Source organism: Hemiscyllium ocellatum, chromosome 16, assembly GCF_020745735.1.
Source record: "Hemiscyllium ocellatum isolate sHemOce1 chromosome 16, sHemOce1.pat.X.cur, whole genome shotgun sequence".
Lineage (NCBI taxonomy): Eukaryota > Metazoa > Chordata > Chondrichthyes > Orectolobiformes > Hemiscylliidae > Hemiscyllium > Hemiscyllium ocellatum.
This window is the reverse complement of record NC_083416.1, coordinates 30066831-30089083: the sequence shown is the minus strand read 5'-3', so window position 1 is coordinate 30089083 and position 22253 is coordinate 30066831. Positions and strand designations below refer to the sequence as shown.

Here is a 22253-nt window from a genome sequence, read left to right as displayed (position 1 = left end):
TCTTTCATGATTGTCAATCACATTATTTAAGAAACACTTCAAAACATTTTTTTGAAATCTTGGTTTCAAAGCTATGCTGGAACCTTACTGTGCAGCAGCATAGTGAATATTTCATGAAACAAAATTCAATAATATAGTCTACAGCAGTTCTTGGTGTGCCAGTAAGAAAACTGAGTATAAGGTTTCCCTGAGACTAGACAAAAGTAAAACTAAACTTGACAAAAGCATTAGGAAATTGACAGATGTGTCATTAAGGAGGAGAAAGTGAATATTGAAGATGCTGGAGATCAGAGTCAAACTACCAGAGATATATTTCCCTCCCCACCCCTATCTGCACTCTGCAGAGACCATTCCCTTCACAACTCCCTTGTTAGGTCCACGTCTCCCCCCTCCTCCCTCCCAAGCCCACAACCCACCCTCCACTCCCAGCACCTTCCCTTCCCACTGCAAGAGGTGAAAAACATGCGCCCACCCCTTCCCCCTCATCTCCAAGGCCCCAAAGGATCCTTCTACATCCAACAGAGATTTGCCTGCACCTCCACATATATCATGTACTGTGTCCATTGCTCTTGATGTGGTCTCCTCTACACTGGGGAGACAGGACGCCAACTTACGTAACGTTTCAGAGATCACCTCTGGGACACACACACTAAACAACCCCTCCACTGTGTGGCTAACCACTTCAACTCCCCTCCCACTTGCCAAGGATATGCAAGTCTTGGGCCTTCACCACCACCAAATTCTAGCCAACAAACGCCTGGAGGAAGAATGCCTCGTCTTCAGCCTTGGGATCAATGTTGATTTAATCAGTTTTGTCATCTCCCCTCCCCCCACCTTATCCCAGATCTAACCCTCCAATTTGGCACCGCCCTCTTGAAGTGTCCTGTCTGTCCATCTTCCTTCCCATCCATCCACTCCAACCTATCACCATGATCCCCCATCTTCATCTACCTATCACATTCCCAGCTACCTTCCCTCCCAGCGCCACCTCGCTTCCATTTATCTCTTGGCCCCCTTGGGCTCAATCCCGCACATTCCTGATGAAAAGCTTATGCTTGAAACATCGACTTTCCTGCTCCTCGGATGCTGGCTGACCAGATGTGATATAAAGTTAATCAAAAGGAGTTGTGGAAAAATCTAATCACTGTAAACAGCAGACAATTGGTGTTAGAAGATAACAACCAAAATTTGGCTTCAGTTTTAAAGTTATTTCCTTTTGTACTATAACTGACAGGACATTATCAACACCAAGGGAGTTTAACAGAGTTAAATGCTAAGGATCAGTTCTTCTGTCCAAGGTGCCTTTCAGACAGACTATAGATGATGAATATGTAACTTGCTGATTATGACCAACACTAATAATTACCATTCACGGTTACAAAGCTCCAGTAAACTTACAACAAAGGGTTTGTGTTCAACTTTAAAAAAGTGAATTAGCTTAACAACAACTTAGATTCGTATGACTACTTAAACAAAATGAAATATCCCAAGGCACTTCGTGGGCGACACGGTGGCACAGTGGTTAGCACTGCTGTCTCACAACGCCTGAGACCCTGGTTCAATTCCCGACTCAGGCAACTGACTGTGGGGAGTTTGCACGTTCTACCCGTGTCTGCGTGGGTTTCCTCCGGGTGCTCCGGTTTCCTCCCACAGTCCAAAGATGTGCGAGTCAGGTAAATTGGCCATGCTAAATTGCCTGTAGTATTAGGTAAGGGGTTAACGTAGGGGTATGGGTGGGTTGTGCTTCGGCGGGTCGGTGTGGACTTGTTGGGCCGAAGGGCCTGTTTCAACACTGTAAGTAATCTAATCTAATCTAGCTACATTATAAGACAAAGTCGGACACCAAACACATAAGGAGATATTAGGTCGAAAGATCAAAAACATACATTTAATCCTTAAATCGTAAAGTGAGGTGAGGAAGCAGAGATGTATTGAGAGAATATTCCAAACTTGTTGCAAGATAACTGAAGGCACAGCACCAGTGTTGGAGCAATTAAAATCAGATATGTTCAAGAGGCCAGAACTAAAGGCACATATCATGGAAGATTATGGAACTGAAGGAGATTATAACAAACATGACAAAAAACAGGAAGAATTTTAAAACCATGATGAAAATTCAAAAATCAATAAGATTGTTTCACTGGAATTTGGTGCAATCAGTGAGTGCAGGTAAGATAGAGGAATGGGACTTGCTGTGAGTCAAGATACTGGTTGCTGAGTTTTGGCTAACTTGTTGTTAGCAACACATTGAATGTGGGTCACCAGTTAGGAGTATGGTTGTATTTGAGTCTGGAAGATAACAAAGTTATGAATGAATGTTTCAGCAGCAAATGAGCTGTGGCTGGGAAGAAGTTGAACAAAGTTAGAGGGGAAATAGATGGTCTTTGAGATGGTCCAAATACGAGGTCAGAAGCTCATTTCTGAATCAATGTGACGCTAAGGCAGTGAGCAGACTAACTTAAAGAACTGCTGTTAGGGAGAGTAATCTGTTTTTGGACATCAGAGGCTTGGAGGAGGTGTTGAAAACAATGGCTTCCACTTTCCCAATACTTAATTGAAATAACTTCTTGCTCAACCAATAATGGATGTTAGATAGACAGTTTGATAATTTCACAGCAGTGGAGTAGCTGAGAGCTGGGTGGCATCAGCATTCATGTGGAAACTAACACAATGCCTTAAAATGCTGTTGTCAATGGGCAGCTTTGGATAAGGACTAAGAAGGGGCCAAGAACAAATGGATCGCTGGTGGACACCAAAGGTGCAGGAACACAAAAGGGAGACAGTTATTAGTTAGATAAGAATGAAACTATGTGAGAGGTATCCCGGATGCAGCAGAGAGGTCAAGAAGAATGAAGATGTGGAAAGTTTAACTTTACCATATTTGCATTGGATACCATGTGTGACTTTGAAAAAGGTTATTTCAGTACAGTGGCAGAGGCTGAAATCTGATTGGAACTAGTTTTCTGAGGCAATAGCGCATTCAAGAACTTTGGAAAAGAAAGAGTTTGGGATTAGGGTGGTAGCTTGCAAGGATACAAGGGTTTTTTTCTGAGGAGAGTGGATTGCAGATGTAAGGCAGAGAGAAACAGCACCTGAAGAGAGAGCCACTTACAATATCAGTTAACATGGGGGTCAGGACAGAATGCTTTGTGGTCAGTAATTTCGTAGGAATGAAATTGAAGAGACAGGAGATGGGTCTCATGGACAAGATGAGCATAGAGAAGGTATGACAGAAACTGGAGAAGGATGCAAACTTAGAATTAGGAGAGAAAATTAGAAGAATTTAACTGATGGTAAAGAAGGGCATACCAGTGATAGCTGATCAGGTTGTCTTGATTTTAGTGACAAGCAAACTATTGAGCTCCTCACCATTTATGTTGGAGGCAAGTTTGGAGGAAACTGAGCAGATCGTTGAAAAAAAACTTTGTGCAAGTTAAAAGAAGCCAGAGGTTAACTTGGTAACCCAGCCCTAAGATGACTGGGGATGCAGTGATGCTTCAGCATTTACATCAAACTTGTTTTAGCTGTGGCAGCTTAATTCAGAAAATAGTGTAACTGCAAAGGTTACAGCATGCATTAAACCCTTGAGGTTTTACACATCCTCCAGGACACCCCCCACCCCCCTACCCCCCGCCCATGAACATGTTTAAGTCTGTAAATATTCCAGTGTTGGGCTAGATTGAAAAATATTTGGCTAGAAAATCTTTAGTTTTTATGTTGAACATTTATTTGCAAGGATGCTATATTGTCAAAGTCATCTTTAAGCAACTTGATTTAAAGCTATTTTAATGCTCCTGGCAGCTATGAATTTTCTCAAGCTGTTTCCCATCAACTGCTGTAACATTTGCCAGAAATGTGGAGGAAACCCCTCCCTTTCTAATTACATGTAGAGTTTCCATCACATCTCTGGTGAAGTTACAGAAGAGATAGTGACCCACCTTAATAGATCTGAAAAATTTATTTGGTATTGTTGTTGACTGACCCCAATGTATCAAGATCTGGAGTTTTAGCATAACATAGCACACTATAAAGCTTATGCAAAAGCAGGTACAGAGCAAGAAACGACTAGTATCTAGTTGGATAATTAGACACTTTGGGGCCACATCTTTCAACTTTCTATTGCCTGCATTGAAAAATATAGACTTGTGCCTTCTCTGTCAGGCATGAGTCTTTCGATGTACATCCTAGATTAGATTGAATAAATTTATCTACTGGGAAACAAATCAGGTAACCTGACAGCTGGACTGAAACTATTCTCGGGTAAACAATTTTCACCTGGTTGAAAAGTAGAAGAATATATACGTACCATCCTAAAAAAAATCTCTCATCAAAATTGATGACATATGTTGGTTGAAATCAAATAATGAATGTTAAACATAAGCTCACAAGACATAGGAGCAGATATAGGCCATTCAGATCATCAAAACTGCTCCACCATTCAACTACTGATTAAAAATCTGTCTATTACAACCTTGAATGCCCATCCTCAACAGCCCTCTGAGGTAAAGAATTCAGCAGATTGAATATACACTGAGTGAAGAAATTCCTCCTCATCTCTGACTTAAATAGATGATTCCTTACTCTGAGATTAAGACATCTGGTCCTAGCCCATCCCACAAGGGGAAAGGTCTTGTATGTTTCAATAAGGTCATGTCTCACATTTTGAAACTCCAATTAATATGGGCACAATCCATTGAACCTCTTCTCATCTGACATATACTCCATAACTTAGGTCGGTTTAGTCAAACTTCTTTAGACTGCTTCCAATGTCATTTTTTCCCTCAGTTAAGGGGACCAAAACTACAGTATTCCACGTGTGGTCTAACTGGTGCCTTGTAAAGTTTTAGTGAGGCTTCCCTACTTTTGTAATTTATGCATAATGTCTGTAAAATGATGGAGGCTATGTGCTGTATAATATACAGTCAATGGAAAATAAATCAGACAGAGTATAATACGGGCTGCTGATTCACATTGCCCACAAAGTAATATTGCCTGAACTGAATTTGAACTTGGAAGAGGCATAATCCATTGATAAATGGGTTAGAATGCAAGTAAGGTTTGTAACATAAACATGACAACGAAGTTCTGAAATGATAAATTAAACTTATTCAGAAATGCATTTAATCAGTGTAAAGTGAAGTATAATTATGTAGAATAAAATTGAACATTTATGAATGTGATAATTCTGTTAACTTGACAGAACTTGACATGAGCTCAGGATTGCTATAGTTTTAAATAAAGACATAATTTTGTGTATCACTCTGAAATACGACAATCATTTCTCTACCAGTCATTTGAAGTGAGTTGTAATTACAGTATTTTGGAAGATTCTTCGTGGATTATCTATTCTGTTTATATTCTATTTTTATTACAGAGTGTGCTGGCTGTGGGGATGAAATCAAACATGGACAATCATTGCTGGCCTTGGAGAAGCAATGGCATGTGAGCTGTTTCAAATGCCAGTCTTGTGGTCTTGTGCTGACAGGAGAATATATCAGCAAGTATGTATGGTACTTGAAAAATGCAGTATATGTAAGAGAAAATGGATTAAGATTAATTAACTATCGAAATGTCATGCATTCAGAAAGATTGACATAGTTACTGCTTTATATTTAATTCACATGTTCTGCCTAACTTCAGTGAGCTCATAATTTGTTGGTACAGCATTGAATCTTGCTTGGATTTTCTTCTTTCTTTCCTAAAGGAACTGATTCATTGTAGAGTTCAGTTCCACAAATGTTCTCTGCTCTTTCACCCAAGTTCCTGTTATTTGTATGTAAACAATGGAGTGACTTTAACCCTTTGCTCCTGGGCCATAATCTGACAGAGCAGATCAACTTCCCACTGTAGAGCCAATGATTACTGCCCAGGCACTGACAGTTAAATAATAATCCCCAGCGTTGTCCTCTGCCAGCTACAATGAATCTTGACAAATGACTTTACCATGATGATATTGCGGCTGTACTCACATCATCTATTTATCCATACAGTGTGATCACTTAGCTGTGGTCACTGAATACCCATCATTGTCAGGAATTCTTTCCTCCATACCTGACCATGCAAACAATCTACAGTTCAGCACAAATATTGACTGTTGCATTTCCTAGTACTTGTGCTGTTAGTGCCTCTTGTTCAGTGTATTTTTAAAAAATGTAAAACGTTAGAAGAATTTCAGATCGTTGATTTTATTAATGCAAATCAATCACTAATAACAGACCACCACTTTTTTCTTACCCACATGGTCATGCCCTTTGATTTCTTTCCTTCATTCCCTTCATCTTCTTTTTAATTGTTCCTTCTCATGCGAACCATTTATCCTTATGTTTCCCCTGACATTGTGGCAAGGAGTTTTGCAAGTATTAAGAATGACTATGTCTGTGTTTCCAATATTCCATTGGAAAGTTGTGCACAGTACTCACCCTAAAAGGCACAGTCCTGATGTGAATTTGTTATTTAGTGACACAGCACATTGAAGACTGGTTTACATGACACTATGTTTTAAAGAAATTTGCTATTCACATGAATGTCATTACTAACCTGCAACATAGCAGGCAATATTCACTGGTCAAAATAACAAAAACAAACTTGCATGGTTCTTTTCACAACCAACAATATTTTAAAGCTTTTCATAGCCAATTAACTCCATATTGAATACATAATGTAGAAAATTAAAGAACTTTTGATATTATACTGTCTTTCCAACACTGTGGTCAGTGTTATGTTGTGGTGAAAGCAGTTGCTAATTTGTGCATAAGGTTCCTCAAAAATTAGTAACTAGCTTTAGTAATGTCAGTGAAAAAAAATGTTATCAGGAGACTTTCTTTGCTTTTCTTCAACTGGTATCATGGGATTTTATGTTCACTTGATGCTGACTTCTGCTTAACAATTCACCTGAAACATAACATTTTGACACAGAGTACTGCTGGAGCTTGGGGTTTGAATCCAAAATCTTCCGACTCAGTGGCAAGAATGTTACATTGAGGCAAGGTTGTCAGGTAAAGGTGGCTGATATGCTCACTTCTAACGATATGAGAAAAAAATTTAAGAAAATCTTCCTATTACGTTTTAGTGATTGGAACCAGGTCGACTTCATTGACTACAAGGTCTTTAATTAGGATTATTTCCCTGAGCAAATCAGGAAAGCCCTGACTGACCAAAAAAAACAGGAGATTGGACTCTCCTCAATTCAGGAGATTGGCTCTGAGCTGGTTGGCTACAGCTAGTGCACAAGTAAATAAAGATTGACTTGGTGACAGGATACTGGCTTCTGTACAGTTATCTCAAATGCGATGGGAGAAAACAGGATGTGCCTGAAAAACATTCACTTATAACAGTCATCTTGCAGTTGTGGTAAGCATTTCTGGCAGCATGTCTTTGTTTGGGAAACTTGACTCATTTGACCCTGCTGTCAAAGACTGGGCCCAGTATGTGGAAAGAATGTGATTTTTTTTTCTGTGCAAATGACATTGGGGCAGATGAAAAGCAACAAGTAATCCTTCTGCCCACTTGCTTTTTCAGTTATTAAGAACTTAGCTTGCTCCAAGGTATCAGACATTAAAACTTTCCAAGAGTTGACAGGGTTGGTTAAGGAATATTATGACCCCAAACCTCCTCTAATTCTAAGATGCTATCAGTTTTATTCGGCTGTTAGAGAACCAGGGGAATCCATATCAGGATTTTTGATGAGGTTGAGACGGCTGGCAGAGGCATGTGATTTTGGGTTAACACTGAATGAAATATTGAGCGACTGTTTGATACGTAAGATTAATAATGTTCCCATGCAGAAGTGCCTACTCGCTGAAGCTGAACTGGACTTCAAACAGTCACTATAACTGGCATGGTCATTAGAAAATGCAGCAAGTGGAGCCTGGGAGCTACAGGGCTTCCCAATGGAAGTGGACTCACTCACCTGTCTGACTGAGCTTACATCATAACTTGGAGCAGGAGTAGGCCATCTGGCCCTTCGAGCCTGCTCCACCATTCAATATGATCATGGCTGATTTTTTTGTGGACTCAGATTCACTTAACCACGATCTCACCGTAACCCTTAATTCCTTTATTGTTCAAAAAAAATCCATCTTAGCTTTAAAAATGTTTAATGAAGTAGTGTCAACTAGTTCACCGGGCAAGGAATTCCAAAGATTTACAACCCTCTGGGTGAAGCAGTTCCTTCTCAATTCGGTCTTGAATCTGCTCCCTCTAATCTTGAGGCTATGCTCTCTTGTCCCAGTTTCACTTGCAAGTGGAAACATCTCCCCTACTTCTATGTCATCTATTCCCTTCATAATAGTATATGTTTCTGTAAGATGTCCCATCATTCTTCTGAATTACAATGAATATAATCCCAGTCTACTCAGTTTCTCCTCATAAGCCAACTTCCTCAACTCCAGAATCAACTAGTGAAACTCCTCTGCACCTCCTCCAGTGCCAGTACATCTTCTCTCAAGTAAGGAGACCAAAATTGCATGCAATACTCTACCGGTGGCCTCACCAGCACCCTGTACAACTGCAACATAATATCTCTGCTTTTAAAGTCAATCCCTTTAGCAACGAAGAACACAATTCCATTTGCCTTCCTAATTACTTGTTGTACCTGCAGACCAACCTTCTGTGATTCATGCACAAGGACACCCAGGTCCCTCTGCATAGCTGCATGCTGAAACTTTTTACCATTCAAGTAATGATCCTTCTTACTGTTACTCCAACCAAAATAGATGACCTCCCATTTATTAACGTTTTATTCCATCTGTTAGACCTTTGCCCACTCTCTCAAAGTATCTATGTTCCTCTGCAAAGTTTCACAGTACTCTGCACACTTTGCTCTGCCACTCATCTTAGCTTCATCTGCAAAATTTGACACACTACACGTGGTCCCTAACTCCAAATCATCTATATAAATTGTGCATAATTGCGGTCCCAGCACCGATCCCTGAGGCACACCTTTAGTCGCTGTTTGCCAACCAGAATAGCACTCATTTATCCCCACTCTTTGCTTCCAGTCAGTCAACCAATCCTCTACCCTTAATGCCATGCATCTTGATCCTCTTGTGCGGCACCTTGTCCAAGGCCTTTTGGAAATCTAGGTACACCACATCCACTGGGTCCCCATTGTCCACCTTGTTCATAATGTCTTCATAGAATTCCAAAAGATTCGTTAAGCACGACCTGCCCTTCATGGATCTATGCTGTGTCTGTCCAATAGGATAATTTCTATCAAGATGCCTTGCTATTCCTTCCTTGTTAATAGACTCAAGCACCTTCCCCACAATAGCGTTTTAGCTAACAGGTCTATAATTCCTCCATCTTTTGTTTACCACTCTTTTTAAATAGTAGCGTCACACTTACTGTCCTAGAATCCAGCAAATTTTGGAAAATTACCTCCAGTGCACTTGCTATTTCTCCTGCCATTTCTCTTTTAATACCCTGGGATGCATTCCATCAAGGTTAGGAGACTTATCAATCCGTAGCTCCATTAACTCATCCAACACTAAACTCTTCCATAATAATGATGTTTCCAGGTTGCCACCTACCTTCTCTTCATCAATTACTGGCATGATATTAGTATCCTCCACTGTGAAGACCAATACAAAACACCTGATCAATGCCTCGCCCATTCATCATATTCCATAACTAAATACCCCTTCTTATCCTCTAAAGGACCAATGTTTACTTTAGCCACTATTTTTCATTTTATATATTTAGAGAAGCTGTTGCAATCTGTCTTTATATTCTGTGGTAGTTTTTTTTCTCATGTTCTATCTAACTTTTCTTTATAGCTCTTTTTGTGGCTTTCTGTTGATCTTTAAAGTTTTCCTAGTCTTCTAGTTTCATGCTGTTTTTGGCCATACTTTGTATGTCTTCTCTTTCAATTTGATAGCCTCCCTTATTTCCTTAGACACATGGCAGATTATCCCTTTCCATACTTCCTTTTCATTGGAATATACATTTGCTGAGGACATTGAATAATTGCTTTGAAAGTCCTCCACTGCTCGTCAACTGTCCCACTATGAAATCATTGTTTCCAGGCTACTTTAGCCAAGTTCTCCCTCATTCTATTGTAGTCTCCCTTGTTTAAGCACTGTACCTGGTTTTGGATTTTATCTTCACACTCTTCATCTGTATTCAAAGTTCAACCATACTGTGATCGCTCCTTCCAAGAGGATCCCTGACTATGAGGTCATTAATTATTCCTGTCTCATTACACAGGACCAGATCAAGGATAGCTTGCTGCCTCTTTGGTTCCATTACATGCTGTTCAAGAAAACTATCATGGATACACTCAGTGAACACCTCCTCAATCTACTCTGACTGAGCTGATTCAACCAATCGATTAACATTCCTCATGATAATTGCCCTTCCATTTTACAGTCAATAGTTATTTCTTTGTTTGTTATTATTTGGTGGCGAATAGACTAAGCTTATCAATGACATTTGCTTCTTAGGATTTCTAATTTCCACCCAAATGGGTTCAACCTTATTCTACATTCTTCTCTCAGCACCATCCTGATGTCATCCTTGAATATCAGTGCTACACCATCTTTACCTTCCTGTCTGTCCTCCAAATAGTCTGGTACCCTGGATATTTAACTCAGTTATGGCCATCCTGTAACCATGTCTCCCTAATGGCTACTAAATCAAATTCGTTCATGATGACTTGTGCCGTTAATTCATCAACTTGGTTATAAATGCTACAAGCATTCAGCTTAAGTGCCCTTATGTTATCTTTCTTACTGTCATGATTTCCAGCATCCCTAATAATATCTCCTGAGTTATCCTTCTTTTTTGCTTCTTTCATACTCTGTCTTGAATTTAAACCCTCCTGCACAAATGCTAACCTGCTGCTTACCTTTTTATTTACTATCATACTCCCAGTCATTTTCCTTTTCCCTTTCCCTGACTCACTAGTTTAAAGTCCTAGTGACCACCCTATTTATCCTTTTCACTAGGACACTGGTTCCAGATCGGTTCAGGTGGAGACTGTCCCATCAGTACAGATCCCCAACCCCACCACCCCCCCCCCCCCCCCCCGCCCCCCCCAACCACCATTCCAAAACTGATGCCAATGCTCCATGATATGGAATCCCTCTTTCCCTTATTACTCCCTTGGCCACGTGTTTACTTCCCTAAGCCAATGTGTACATGGCTCGGGTAGTAATCTGGAGATTATGACCCTTGAGGACCTGTTCCTTAATTTTGTTCCTACTGCTTGATAATCCCCAAACATCTTAACCTTGCCTATGTTGTTAGTTCCAATGTGGACCACAACAAATGGATCCTCCCCCTCTCACACCAATATCCTTTCAAGCTGATCAAAGATGCCCTGCACCCTGGCACTGGACAGGCAACACACCATGTGGGACTCCCAATCTGGCTTGCAAAGGATATTATCTGTCCCCGTAATTATAGAATTCCCCATAACCACCTCTTTGCTCCCCCCTCTTGAATGGCCTTCTGCACCATGGTGCATGGTCAACTGGTTCATCCTCCCCACAGACCTTTTGCTCAACCACACAGGGAGCAAGCATTTCATATCTGTTGGACAAGGTCAAGAGCTGAGACTCCTCTGTTCCTGAACTCAGGATCCCCCTACCTTCTTCACTTGCAATCTCACCCTGTTGTCCCTGATCACTGATTTAATTTGAATTACTTACTCAACCAGGTGTGACTGTCTCCTGAAACAAAGTGTCCCCCTTGGAGAACACCACTTGAGGGAGGCAATTGCAGAGCGTGATGCAAGTTATATCCTAAGCATACGGATCCTAGGCCAGCCCACAGCAGAAGCCCATGACAAAGCCGAGCTAAAACATTCCTCAAGATCTGGGCCATATCAGCCTATAGTTACTGCTGGTATGCGGACTTGAGACAGGAAAGGAGTCCTACAAGGCCTGGTTTAAGTAAGAAAACTTGTAGGAGAATGGATACCCTGGAAAGTCCCCTTTAATGATATCCAAATCAGAACTGAGTAAAATTAATGGTTTGGTTAAATGGTCACCCAGTTCCCATTGAGTTCGATACCAGTACAGCTGCATCTGTGGTTACAGAATCTGTCTTTAACGAGATTCGCTGTGGACTCCAACCCTTAAATTTGCACAAGACCTCAGCTAGACTGAGAACACACACTGGGGAACCATTGCAGATCAAGGGTCCTGCTTCAGTTCCCGTCTCCTATGAGAAACGGTTGTTCAGTTACCATTGACGGTAGTAAAAAGGCTTGAACCCAGACCTATTGAGGCAGAATTGGTTTAGAAAAATTCGCCTAGATTGCTCAACATGTTTCAGTTAGAAAATGGCTGTGTAGGTGAAGTCCTAGTGAAATAGCCAGGAGTATTTCAGTGGGGCTTGGGACTAGCAAAGGGGCCAAATCCACTTTACATGGTAACATAGAACATAGAACAATACAGCACAGAACAGGCCCTTCGGCCCACGATGTTGTGCCGAACATCTATCCTAGATTAAGCACCCATCCATGTACCTATCCAATTGCCGCTTAAAGGTCACCAATGATTCTGACTCTACCATTCCCACGGGCAGCGCATTCCATGCCCCCACCACTCTCTGGGTAAAGAACCCACCCCTGACATCTCCCCTATACCTTCCACCCTTCACCTTAAATTTATGTCCCCTTGTAACACTCTGTTGTACCCAGGGAAAAAGTTTCTAACTGTCTACTCTATATATTCCTCTGATCATCTTATAAACCTCTATCAAGTCACCCCTCATCCTTTGCCGTTCCAACGAGAAAAGGCCGAGAACTCTCAACCTATCCTCGTACAACTTATTCTCCATTCCAGGCAACATCCTGGTAAGTCTTCTCTGCACCCTCTCCAAAGCTTCCACATCTTTCCTAAAGTGAGGCAACCAGAACTGCACACAGTACTCCAAATGTGGCCTAACCAAAGTCCTGTACAGCTGCAACATCACTTCACGACTCTTGAATTCAATCCCTCTGCTAATGAACGCTAATACACCATAGGCCTTCTTACAAGCTCTATCCACCTGAGTGACAACTTTCAAAGATCTATGTACATAGACCCCAAGATCCCTCTGTTCCACCACCTGACTAAGAACCCTACCGTTAACCCTGTATTCCGCATTCTTATTTGTTCTTCCAAAATGGACAACCTCACACTTGGCAGGGTTGAACTCCATCTGCCACTCCTCAGCCTAGCTCTGCATCATATCTAAGTCTCTTTGCAGCCGACAACAGCCCTCCTCACTGTCCACAACTCCACCAATCTTCGTATCATCTGCAAATTTACTGACCCACCCTTCGACTCCCTCATCCAAGTCATTAATAAAAATTACAAACAGCAGAGGACCCAGAACTGATCCCTGCGGAACTCCACTTGTAACTGGGCTCCAGGCTGAATATTTACCATCTACCACCACTCTCTGACTTCGACCAGTTAGCCAGTTTTCTATCCAGTTGGCCAAATTTCCCTCTATCCCATGCCTCCTGACCTTCCGCATAAGCCTACCATGGGGAACCTTATCAAATGCCTTACTAAAATCAATGTACACTACATCCACTGCTCTACCCTCATCCACATGCTTGGTCACCTCCTCAAAGAATTCAATAAGACTTGTAAGGCAAGACCTACCCTTCACAAATCCGTGCTGGCTGTCCCTAATCAAGCTGTGTCTTTCCAGATACTCATAAATCCTATCCCTCAGTACCCTTTTCATTACTTTGCCTACCACAGAAGTAAGACTAACTGGTCTGTAATTCCCGAGGTTATCCCTATTCCCTTTTTTGAACAGGAGCACAACATTCGCTACTCTCCAGTCCCCTGGTACCACCCCCGTTGACAGTGAAGACGAAAAGATCATTGCCAACGGTACTGCAATTTCCTCTCTTGCTTCCCACATAATCCTAGGATATATCCCGCCAGGCCCAGGGCACTTGTCTATCCTCAAGTTGTTCAAAATGTCCAACACATCTTCCTTCCTAACAAGTATCTCTTCTAGCTTACCAGTCCGTTTCACACTCTCCTCCTCAACAATACGGTCCCTCTCGTTCGTAAATACTGAAGAAAAGTACTCATTCAAGACCTCTCCTATCTTTTCCGACTCAATACACAATCTCCCACTACTGTCCTTGATCGGACCTACCCTCGTTCTCGTCATTCTCATGTTTTTCACATACGCATAAAATGCCGTGGGGTTATCCTTGATCCTATCCGCCAAGGATTTTTCATGCCCTCTCTTAGCTCTCCTAATCCCTTTCTTCAGGTCCCTTCTGGCTATCCTGTATCCCTCCACTGCTCTGTCTGAATCCTGTTTCCTCAACCTTATGTAAGCCTCCTTCTTCCTCTTTACTAGACATTCAACCTCCCTCGTCAACCAAGGTTCCCTCACACGACCATTTCTTTCCTGCCTGATAGGTACATACATATCAACGACACGTCGTATCTGTTCCTTGAAAAAGTTCGATATTTCCACCACATCCTTCCCTGACAGCCTATGCTCCCAACTTATGCTCCTCAAATCCTGTCTTACAGCATCGTAATTTCCCTTCCCCCAACTGTAAAATCTACCCTGTTGTGCGCACCTATCTCTCCCCATAACCAAGGTGAAAGTCACAGAATTGTGGTCACCATCACCAAAATGTTCACCCACTAACAAGCCCATCACTTGTCCCGGTTCATTACCGAGTACCAAATCCAATATGGCCTCCCCTCTGGTTGGACAATCTACATACTGAGTTAGAAAAGCTTCCTGGACACACTGCACAAACACCGCCCCATCCAATCTACTTGATCTAAAGAGCTTCCAATCAATATTTGGGAAGTTGAAGTTGCCCATGACTACGACCCTGTGGCTTCTGCACCTTTCCAAAATCTGTTTCCCAATCTGTTTCTCCACATCTCTGCTGCTATTGGGGGGCCTATAGTAAACACCCAACAAGGTGACTGCACCTTTCCTATTTCTGACTTCAGCCCATACTACCTCCGAAGGCAGATCCCCCTCAAACTTCCTTTCTGCAGCCGTTATACCATTTCTAATTAGCAATGCCACCCCCCCTCCTTTTTTACCACCCTCCCTAATCTTACTGAAACATCTGTAACCAGGAACCTCCAACAACCATTCCTGTCCCTCATCTATCCACTTTTCCGTGATGGCCACAACATCGTAGTCCCAGGTACCGATCCATGCCTTAAGTTCACCCACCTTATTTCTGATACTCCTTGCATTGAAGTATACGCACTTGAGCCCATCTCTGTGTCCGCAAGTATTCCCTGTCAGCGCTACCTTCTCCACAGCCTCCCTACATTCTTGGACATCCTGACAAACAGCTAGCCTACTTGCTGGACTACAAGTCCGGATCCCATCCCCCTGCCAAATTAGTTTAAACCCCCCCGAAGAGTGTTAGCAAACTTACCCCCCAGGATATTGGTGCCCTTCTGGTTCAGGTGCAACCCGTCCTGTTTGTACAGGTCCCACCTTCCCCAGAATGCAGTCCAATTGTCCAAATACCTGAAGCCCTCCCTCCTACACCATCCTTGCAGCCACGTGTTCAACTGCACTCTCTCCCTATTCCTTGCCTCACTGTCACATGGCACTGGCAACAACCCAGAGATGACGACTCTGTCTGTCCTAGCTTTTAGCTTCCAGCCTAACTCCCTGAGCTCTTGAATGACCTCCCCACCCCTCTTCCTACCTATGTCGTTGGTGCCAATGTGTACCACGACTTCTGGCTGCACACCCTCCCCCTTAAGGATTCTGAAGACACGGTCCGAGACGTCCCGGACCCTGGCACCCGGGAGGCAACAAACCATCCGAGAGTCTCGCCCATGTCCACAGAACCGCCTGTCCGTCCCTCTAACTAGAGAGTCTCCTATAACTAGCGCTCTCCTCCTCTCCCCCTTTCCCTTCTGAGTCTCAGAGCCAGACCTCACGCCACAGACCCGGTCACTGCAGCTTACCCCTGCAGGGCTGTCCCCCCCCCAACAGTTTCCAAAGCTGTATACTTATTGTTTAGGGGAACGACCACAGGGGATCCCTGCACTGCCTGCTTCTTCCCCTTCCCACCTCTAACTGTTACCCAGCTACCTCTGTTCTCCGGCGTAACTATGTCCCTGTAGCTTCTATCAATCACCCTCTCAGCCTCTCGAATAATCCTCAGTTCATCCAACTCCAGTTCCAGTTCCCTAACTCGTTCGGTGAGGAGCAGGATCTGACTGCATTTCCTTCAGACGAAGTCGGCAGGAGTATCGGTGGTCACCCCTACCTCAAACATCCTGCAGGAGGAACATTCCACTGCCTGCGCTGCCATGACTGTACACTTTGTCTCCAAAAACAAGAACACTGAGTCAATAACACTGAGTCGCTTACCTGTGGACTTTAAAGTTAGGTTAGAGGAGGAGGATGGGAGGGAGGCCTGGGGTCTAGAACACACCCACACAAATACCAATCACTTACCTTCCCAACCAGCTCTGCGCTCCAACCTCACTTCCGCCCAGCTCGCGCCGCTGGACCGTTGGCGTCGAGGTAAGTTCTTTAAATACCAATCACTTACCTTCCCGACCAGCTCGGTGCTCCAACCTCACTTCCACCCAGCTCGCGCCGCTCTCTGCGGTGAAAAGCAGAACACAATTCCAAGATTTTGCAAGGCCCTACCTGATGCTATTTGCCTTGTGGGCAAAAGTAGAAGCAGAGATAGGAGAGTGGAGAGCAAAGGAACCATCAAATCAGTACAGTTTGCAGAATGGGCAATACCAATCATACTGATTATGAAGCCTGATGGCTCAGTTCGCCATGTCGGGATTTTAAACAAACAATAAACCGCTTGTCACAGCTGGATAAATACCCAATCCCTCACAGGACTTGTATGCAAAGTTGGAGGGGGGGAGCTATCCTTTACGAAGCTGGACATGAGCCATGCTTACCTGCAATTGCAACTGGATAAGGAGAGCCAGAAGTACACTACAATTAATACCCATCCATTTCCCATGTCTGTACTGGAGCTGAGGTCTTTCCTTGGGTTAGTGAATTATTATGGAAAATTCATATCTAACTTGGCCTACATCTTTGCATCCTTACACCTGCTAAAGAGAAAGGGTCATCCTTGGAAATGGTCATATAGCCAAGAAGAAGCCCTTAAGAAAGTGAAAACGCAGCTATCGTCATCTAAGGTGTTGGCCCACTACGATCTGAAGTGAGAAGTAGTGCTGACATGTGATGCCTCCTCATTTGGTATTGGGATAGTGTTGGCTCACTGGATGGCCCAAAGGAGAGCAACGCCCAATAGCGTATGCTTCCCAGATTTTGGTTAATGCCAAACGCAAACATGCCCAGATTGAGAAGGAAGGCTGAGCAGTCTTCTTTGGTGTGAGGAAGTTCTACCAGTACCTTTATGGATAGGAATTTGTCATAGTAACAGATCACAAACTCCTGCTCAGAACTACTGAAGGAAGACTAGGTGCTACCCATAGCTTCTGCAATGGGCCATTATTCTCAGCACTTCCATGTACAAGTTAGAACACCGTCCAGGAAATCAAGTGGCTAATGTGGATGCCATGAGTTGCCTCCTGCTGGTAGATACTACATCAGTGGTGCCTCTGCTGGAAGAGTCCGATTTATTTGTAAACTTCCTGGACACCCTTCGGTCATCACAGACAATATCCAACAGTGGACTCAAAAAGATCCCGTTCTAACGAAACTAAGAAGCTGGTGGTAATGGGAGGAAAACAGAGAGCTATCGCAATCAGGATTGAAACATTTCTGGACCCAGAGAGACCAGATCACTGTAGAGGACAACATATTACTACGGGGAGCAAGGGTGATTTCCCCAAGTAAAGATCACTACCAGGTACTGACTTAACTCCATCAGGGTCACACAGAGGTTTCCAAGATGAAGATGCTAACAAGAAGCTATGTCTGGTGGCTGGGGTTGGATACCAACATAGCTGCATTGGTGCATTAGTACCCAAAGTGCCAACAAGGACAAAAATAGCCACTAGCAGTGTCCCCATGTTTGTGGGTATGGCCAGGAAGGCCCTGCACTCAGTTGCAAGTCAACTATGCCAGTCTTTTCATGGGCTTAATGTTCCTGGGCATTCTGGGCACCCATTCAAAGTGGTTGGATGTACATAAAATTTGTTCAGCAAACTCAGGGATGATGATTCAGAAGCTGTTCGCATTGTTTGCAATACATGGACTCCTGGAAGTATTGGCCACAGACAATGGGATGTCAGTTTCCATTAGGGAATTTGAATATTTCCTGAAATCGCTATAGGGAGAGGCTGAACAGGCTGGTGCTGTTTTTCTTGGAGCGTTGGAGGCTGAGGGGTGACCTTATAGAGGTTTACAAAATTATGAGGGGCATGGATAAGGTAAATTGACAAAGTCTTTTCCCTGGGGTGGGGGAGTTCAGAACCAGAGGGCATGGATTTAGAGGGAGAGGGGAAAGATATAAAAGGGACCTAAGGGGGAGCTTTTTCACGCAGAGGGTGGTACGTGTATGGAATGAGCTGCCAGAGAATGTGGTAGAGGCTGGTACAATTACAACATTTAAAAGGCATGCGGATGGGTATATGAATAGGAAAGGTTTGGAGGGATATAGGCCGGGTGCTGGCAGGTGGGACTAGATTGGGTTGGGATATCTGGTCGGCATGGACGGGTTGGACCGAAGGGTCTGTTTCCATACAGTACATCTCTATGATTCTATGATTCAAATGGCATTCAGCATGTAGGAACAGCTCCATACTATCCATTGTCCAATGGTCTAGCAGAAAGAGCAGTCCAAATGTTGAAGGCAGGCTTAAAGAAGCAACCCATAGTGTCAATTGATATCAAACTGTCCCGGTTCCTGTTCAATTATAGGATCACCCCAAATGCAACAACAAAGATAGCTCCAGAGTTGCTGATGGGGAGAAGACTCTGCAACAGGTTAAACCTGATATTCCTTGACCTGGGGTTGCAGGGTGAATTGGCAGCATGAACGCCAATGCAAACCACATGCCTTCTCTAAACGAGAGAAACAATTTAATTCAGGGGATGAAGTTTGTTGCTGGAACCATAGAAATGATCCTGTTTGGTTACAAGGGCAAGTTAACACAAAGTCATGTCCCATGACTTACAAAGTTCTGGTGGCTGATGCAATCCTGAACAAACATGGATCATCTGAAAGCTGTTACCTCGCAAACAGGGCAGGAGCAAAACATACCTGGCCCATCAGAACAGCCAAAAAAACTGTCAGAAAGCATGCGTTCTTCCCCTCTGTTTCACATCAAGCCGAAGGTCTGAGTTCGATGCAGCCTTGATACCGTTGCCACCGGAAGAAGAGGAAGAGACTCTTCTGAGCTGCTCCGGACGTGAGTGGCAGTCTCTGGTCTGGTTATGTGCGTTCCATGTCAGAGTCTGAATCAAAGCTACAAGCGAAAGACCAGGCCTCCATCGCTGGACTTGGCGGGAGAGGGATGTAGTAATTGGCTATAGGTTGACCTCATCGACTACAAGGCTGTTGATTGGACAAAGTTAACAACCCCAAATTGGAAAGCCTGGCTGACCAATATAACCAGAAAATTAGAATCTCCTCAGTTCAGGTGACTGACTCCAAGCTGGCTAACCAGCCACAGCCAGTGTATTATGGAGGAGGAAGCTCTACCTGTTGGACTGTGTTGTCAACTCAATCTCTACTTCGACAAAAAAGTATAACCAGGAGATTAGAATCTCCTCAGTTCAGGCGACTGACTCCAAGCTGACTGGTGACAAGTAAATAAAGGGTGACTTGGTGACAGGATACTGGCTTCTGTGCAGTTATTTCATAAACATTCAAGCACTTGCACAGGTCCCTCTTTCAAGGCATCTTCACTCAATGCTCCACAACCTTCTGAATATTGATGCTGGGAGTAGACAGGTATACCTGGTTTCTGCAATGCAATCAACAGAAAATGCAATTGTCAACGGATGAATGGGCACCGCACAACAATCAACAGGCAGGAGGGTTCCCTCCCAGTTGGGAAACACTTCAGTGGTCCAGGACATTCAGCCTCGGACCTTCGGGTGACCATCCTCCAAGATGGACTTTGGGACAGGCAGCAGAGGAAAGTGGCCAAGCAAAGGCTGATAGCTAAGTTCGGTACCCATAGGGAGGGCCTCAACCGGGACAGGTGATCACCATTGCACTACACATACACACAGATATTCCTACACACACACACTCTCACATACACATGGACACAGGTACACACAGTTGCGCGCGCGCACACACACACACACACACACACATCCCAGACAGACAAAGACCCACATGCACACATATATTTTGTGTGGTGAATTTGTATTGCAGAGTTACATTGCATTCTGCTCATAAACTGCATATATTCATGTAGAACTCTGAGCTCAAAAACCGCAGGAATTTATGTAAAACACTGTTATCTCTTTTATTAGATTAGAATCAATTTAAACATCAGGTCATAGACAGAGAACACAGGGGGCTAACACCTTCAACATATTGTCTAGCTATCACCATTGTTAGCAGCTAACCTGAGAATGCAACTTTAAAAAGAAGGGTTTTGTGATTTACACATGAAAGAAGTGAAACTATCACTGTATTCTAACAGATGAAAGGTTTAACAGACAATCAATTTTTCAATGTATAATTTCAGTTACATCACACTGCATATTTTTGCTATAAATTCTGTGTTATAATGGAGCCCTCCACAATCACCTGATGAAGGAGCGTCGCTCCGAAAGCTAGTGTGCTTCCAATTAAACCTGTTGGACTATAACCTGGTGTTGTGTGATTTTTAACTGACAGAAAATGCAGCAGAGATCATGTTCCCTTCATTTGTATTTTATTAGTAAATGTCCGGCCAACATGTACAGATGTATTCTTCGGCACAAATAACCTTTTGAAAGCAGGGGAGCTGTTCATCTCCAAGTGGCATTGCATCTCCAACTTATAAGCCACAAGATAAAATCACCAGGAGAGATATTAAAGGGCTAGTTAATCAAGTTAAATCATGCTTTTAAAAATGTGATCCAGTACCACATTATGTTTATATACTACAGCTAGCAACATTATCTCTGATGTTTGGTATTGGAAAAATAAATAGCATGAGAAGCTTGGTGTCTATAAACGGACAGGAAGATTAAATGTCCTGAACTCATGTTGTTTCACATTATGCAGTTTGTGCATTGAACATCTTTGATCCTTTACAGCTTTAAAATAATCAGCAAATTTTGGTGTTATCAGGTTTCTGTAATAGAAAACTGCATTTCAATTATTCTGTTGTTACAGTGTAAGAGCAAAGACATTTATGGAAGTATACAGTGACTGAATCACAGTTTGAGAATAACAGTAAAGCATTGAAAATGAAGAAAATCAGAAATTTTGATGTTTTCCAGAGGCAAAAGGCTGTATGATGAATAGCTCAGTATAAGTTGTTAAGTATTAATTTTCTTTCTCTATTTCTAAGGGATGGTGTTCCTTATTGTGAGACCGATTACCATTCACAGTTTGGCATTAAGTGTGAGACTTGTGACAGATATATCAGTGGGAGAGTGCTGGAGGTAAGTGTCTGTTAAAAAGCATGGATTTTCTTTTTATTGTATCTCTTTAAGGAAAATATTACTTAAAATTAAGAATTGGGAATGACTGCAGGGGTTCATTCTCTTAAATGCCACATTGCTGTGAGCCATAGGTGTCCATCTGGTAATTACAGGGTGTCAGAAAAGTTCTCAGATGAACTAATCTTAGGGGGATGAGGAAGGAGGTGAGCAGATAGGGGTAGCCCAAAAAGATATAAAGGGCATAGGTAAACAAGGAGATGTTGAATGGCAGGCCAGAATAGAAGAAAACTCTTATTATCTCTCATTCAGATTGAGAGAAAATGAAAGCAACCCATATAGCGTGATAATATGCTGAGGAGTACCTGGATTGGGTGACTGTGCTAAAAGCAATCAATGTCTTAACAGGACCAGGTGAGGGGTGAGTTTAAAAAAAAGCCTGAAAGGATGCAATCAGTCTTTAAAGTGACTGAACTCAATATTGAGTCGGAGAGGCTGCAGTGTCTCCCAGCAGGAAATGGCAAGAGAGAGAGACTTTAGAAATATCTCCTAAATGGCCATATGCAATCCTCATGCACTGCATTAATCACATCTTCAAACAAAAAACTCAATAAGTTTTGCCACAAATATCCTAATCATCATTGTCTGTTTCTCAATCAAGGATGACATCCATTCAGTGTTGGTTTTGTTATGATCTCAACTGATATCATCACTGAACAATTCAGAACCCAAACTGA

General features: G+C 42.9%; 1 protein-coding gene across 1 annotated transcript in view; it reads left to right on the top strand.

The window, feature by feature from the left end:
* ablim3 (actin binding LIM protein family, member 3) overlaps positions 1-22253 on the top strand; it is a 344253-nt gene that overhangs the window by 188570 nt on the left and 133430 nt on the right. The window contains exons 5-6 of the mRNA XM_060837095.1: positions 5375-5501; positions 21426-21519. Coding sequence (XP_060693078.1) covers positions 5375-5501; positions 21426-21519 — 221 coding nt within the window. The remainder of the gene's footprint in view (positions 1-5374; positions 5502-21425; positions 21520-22253) is intronic.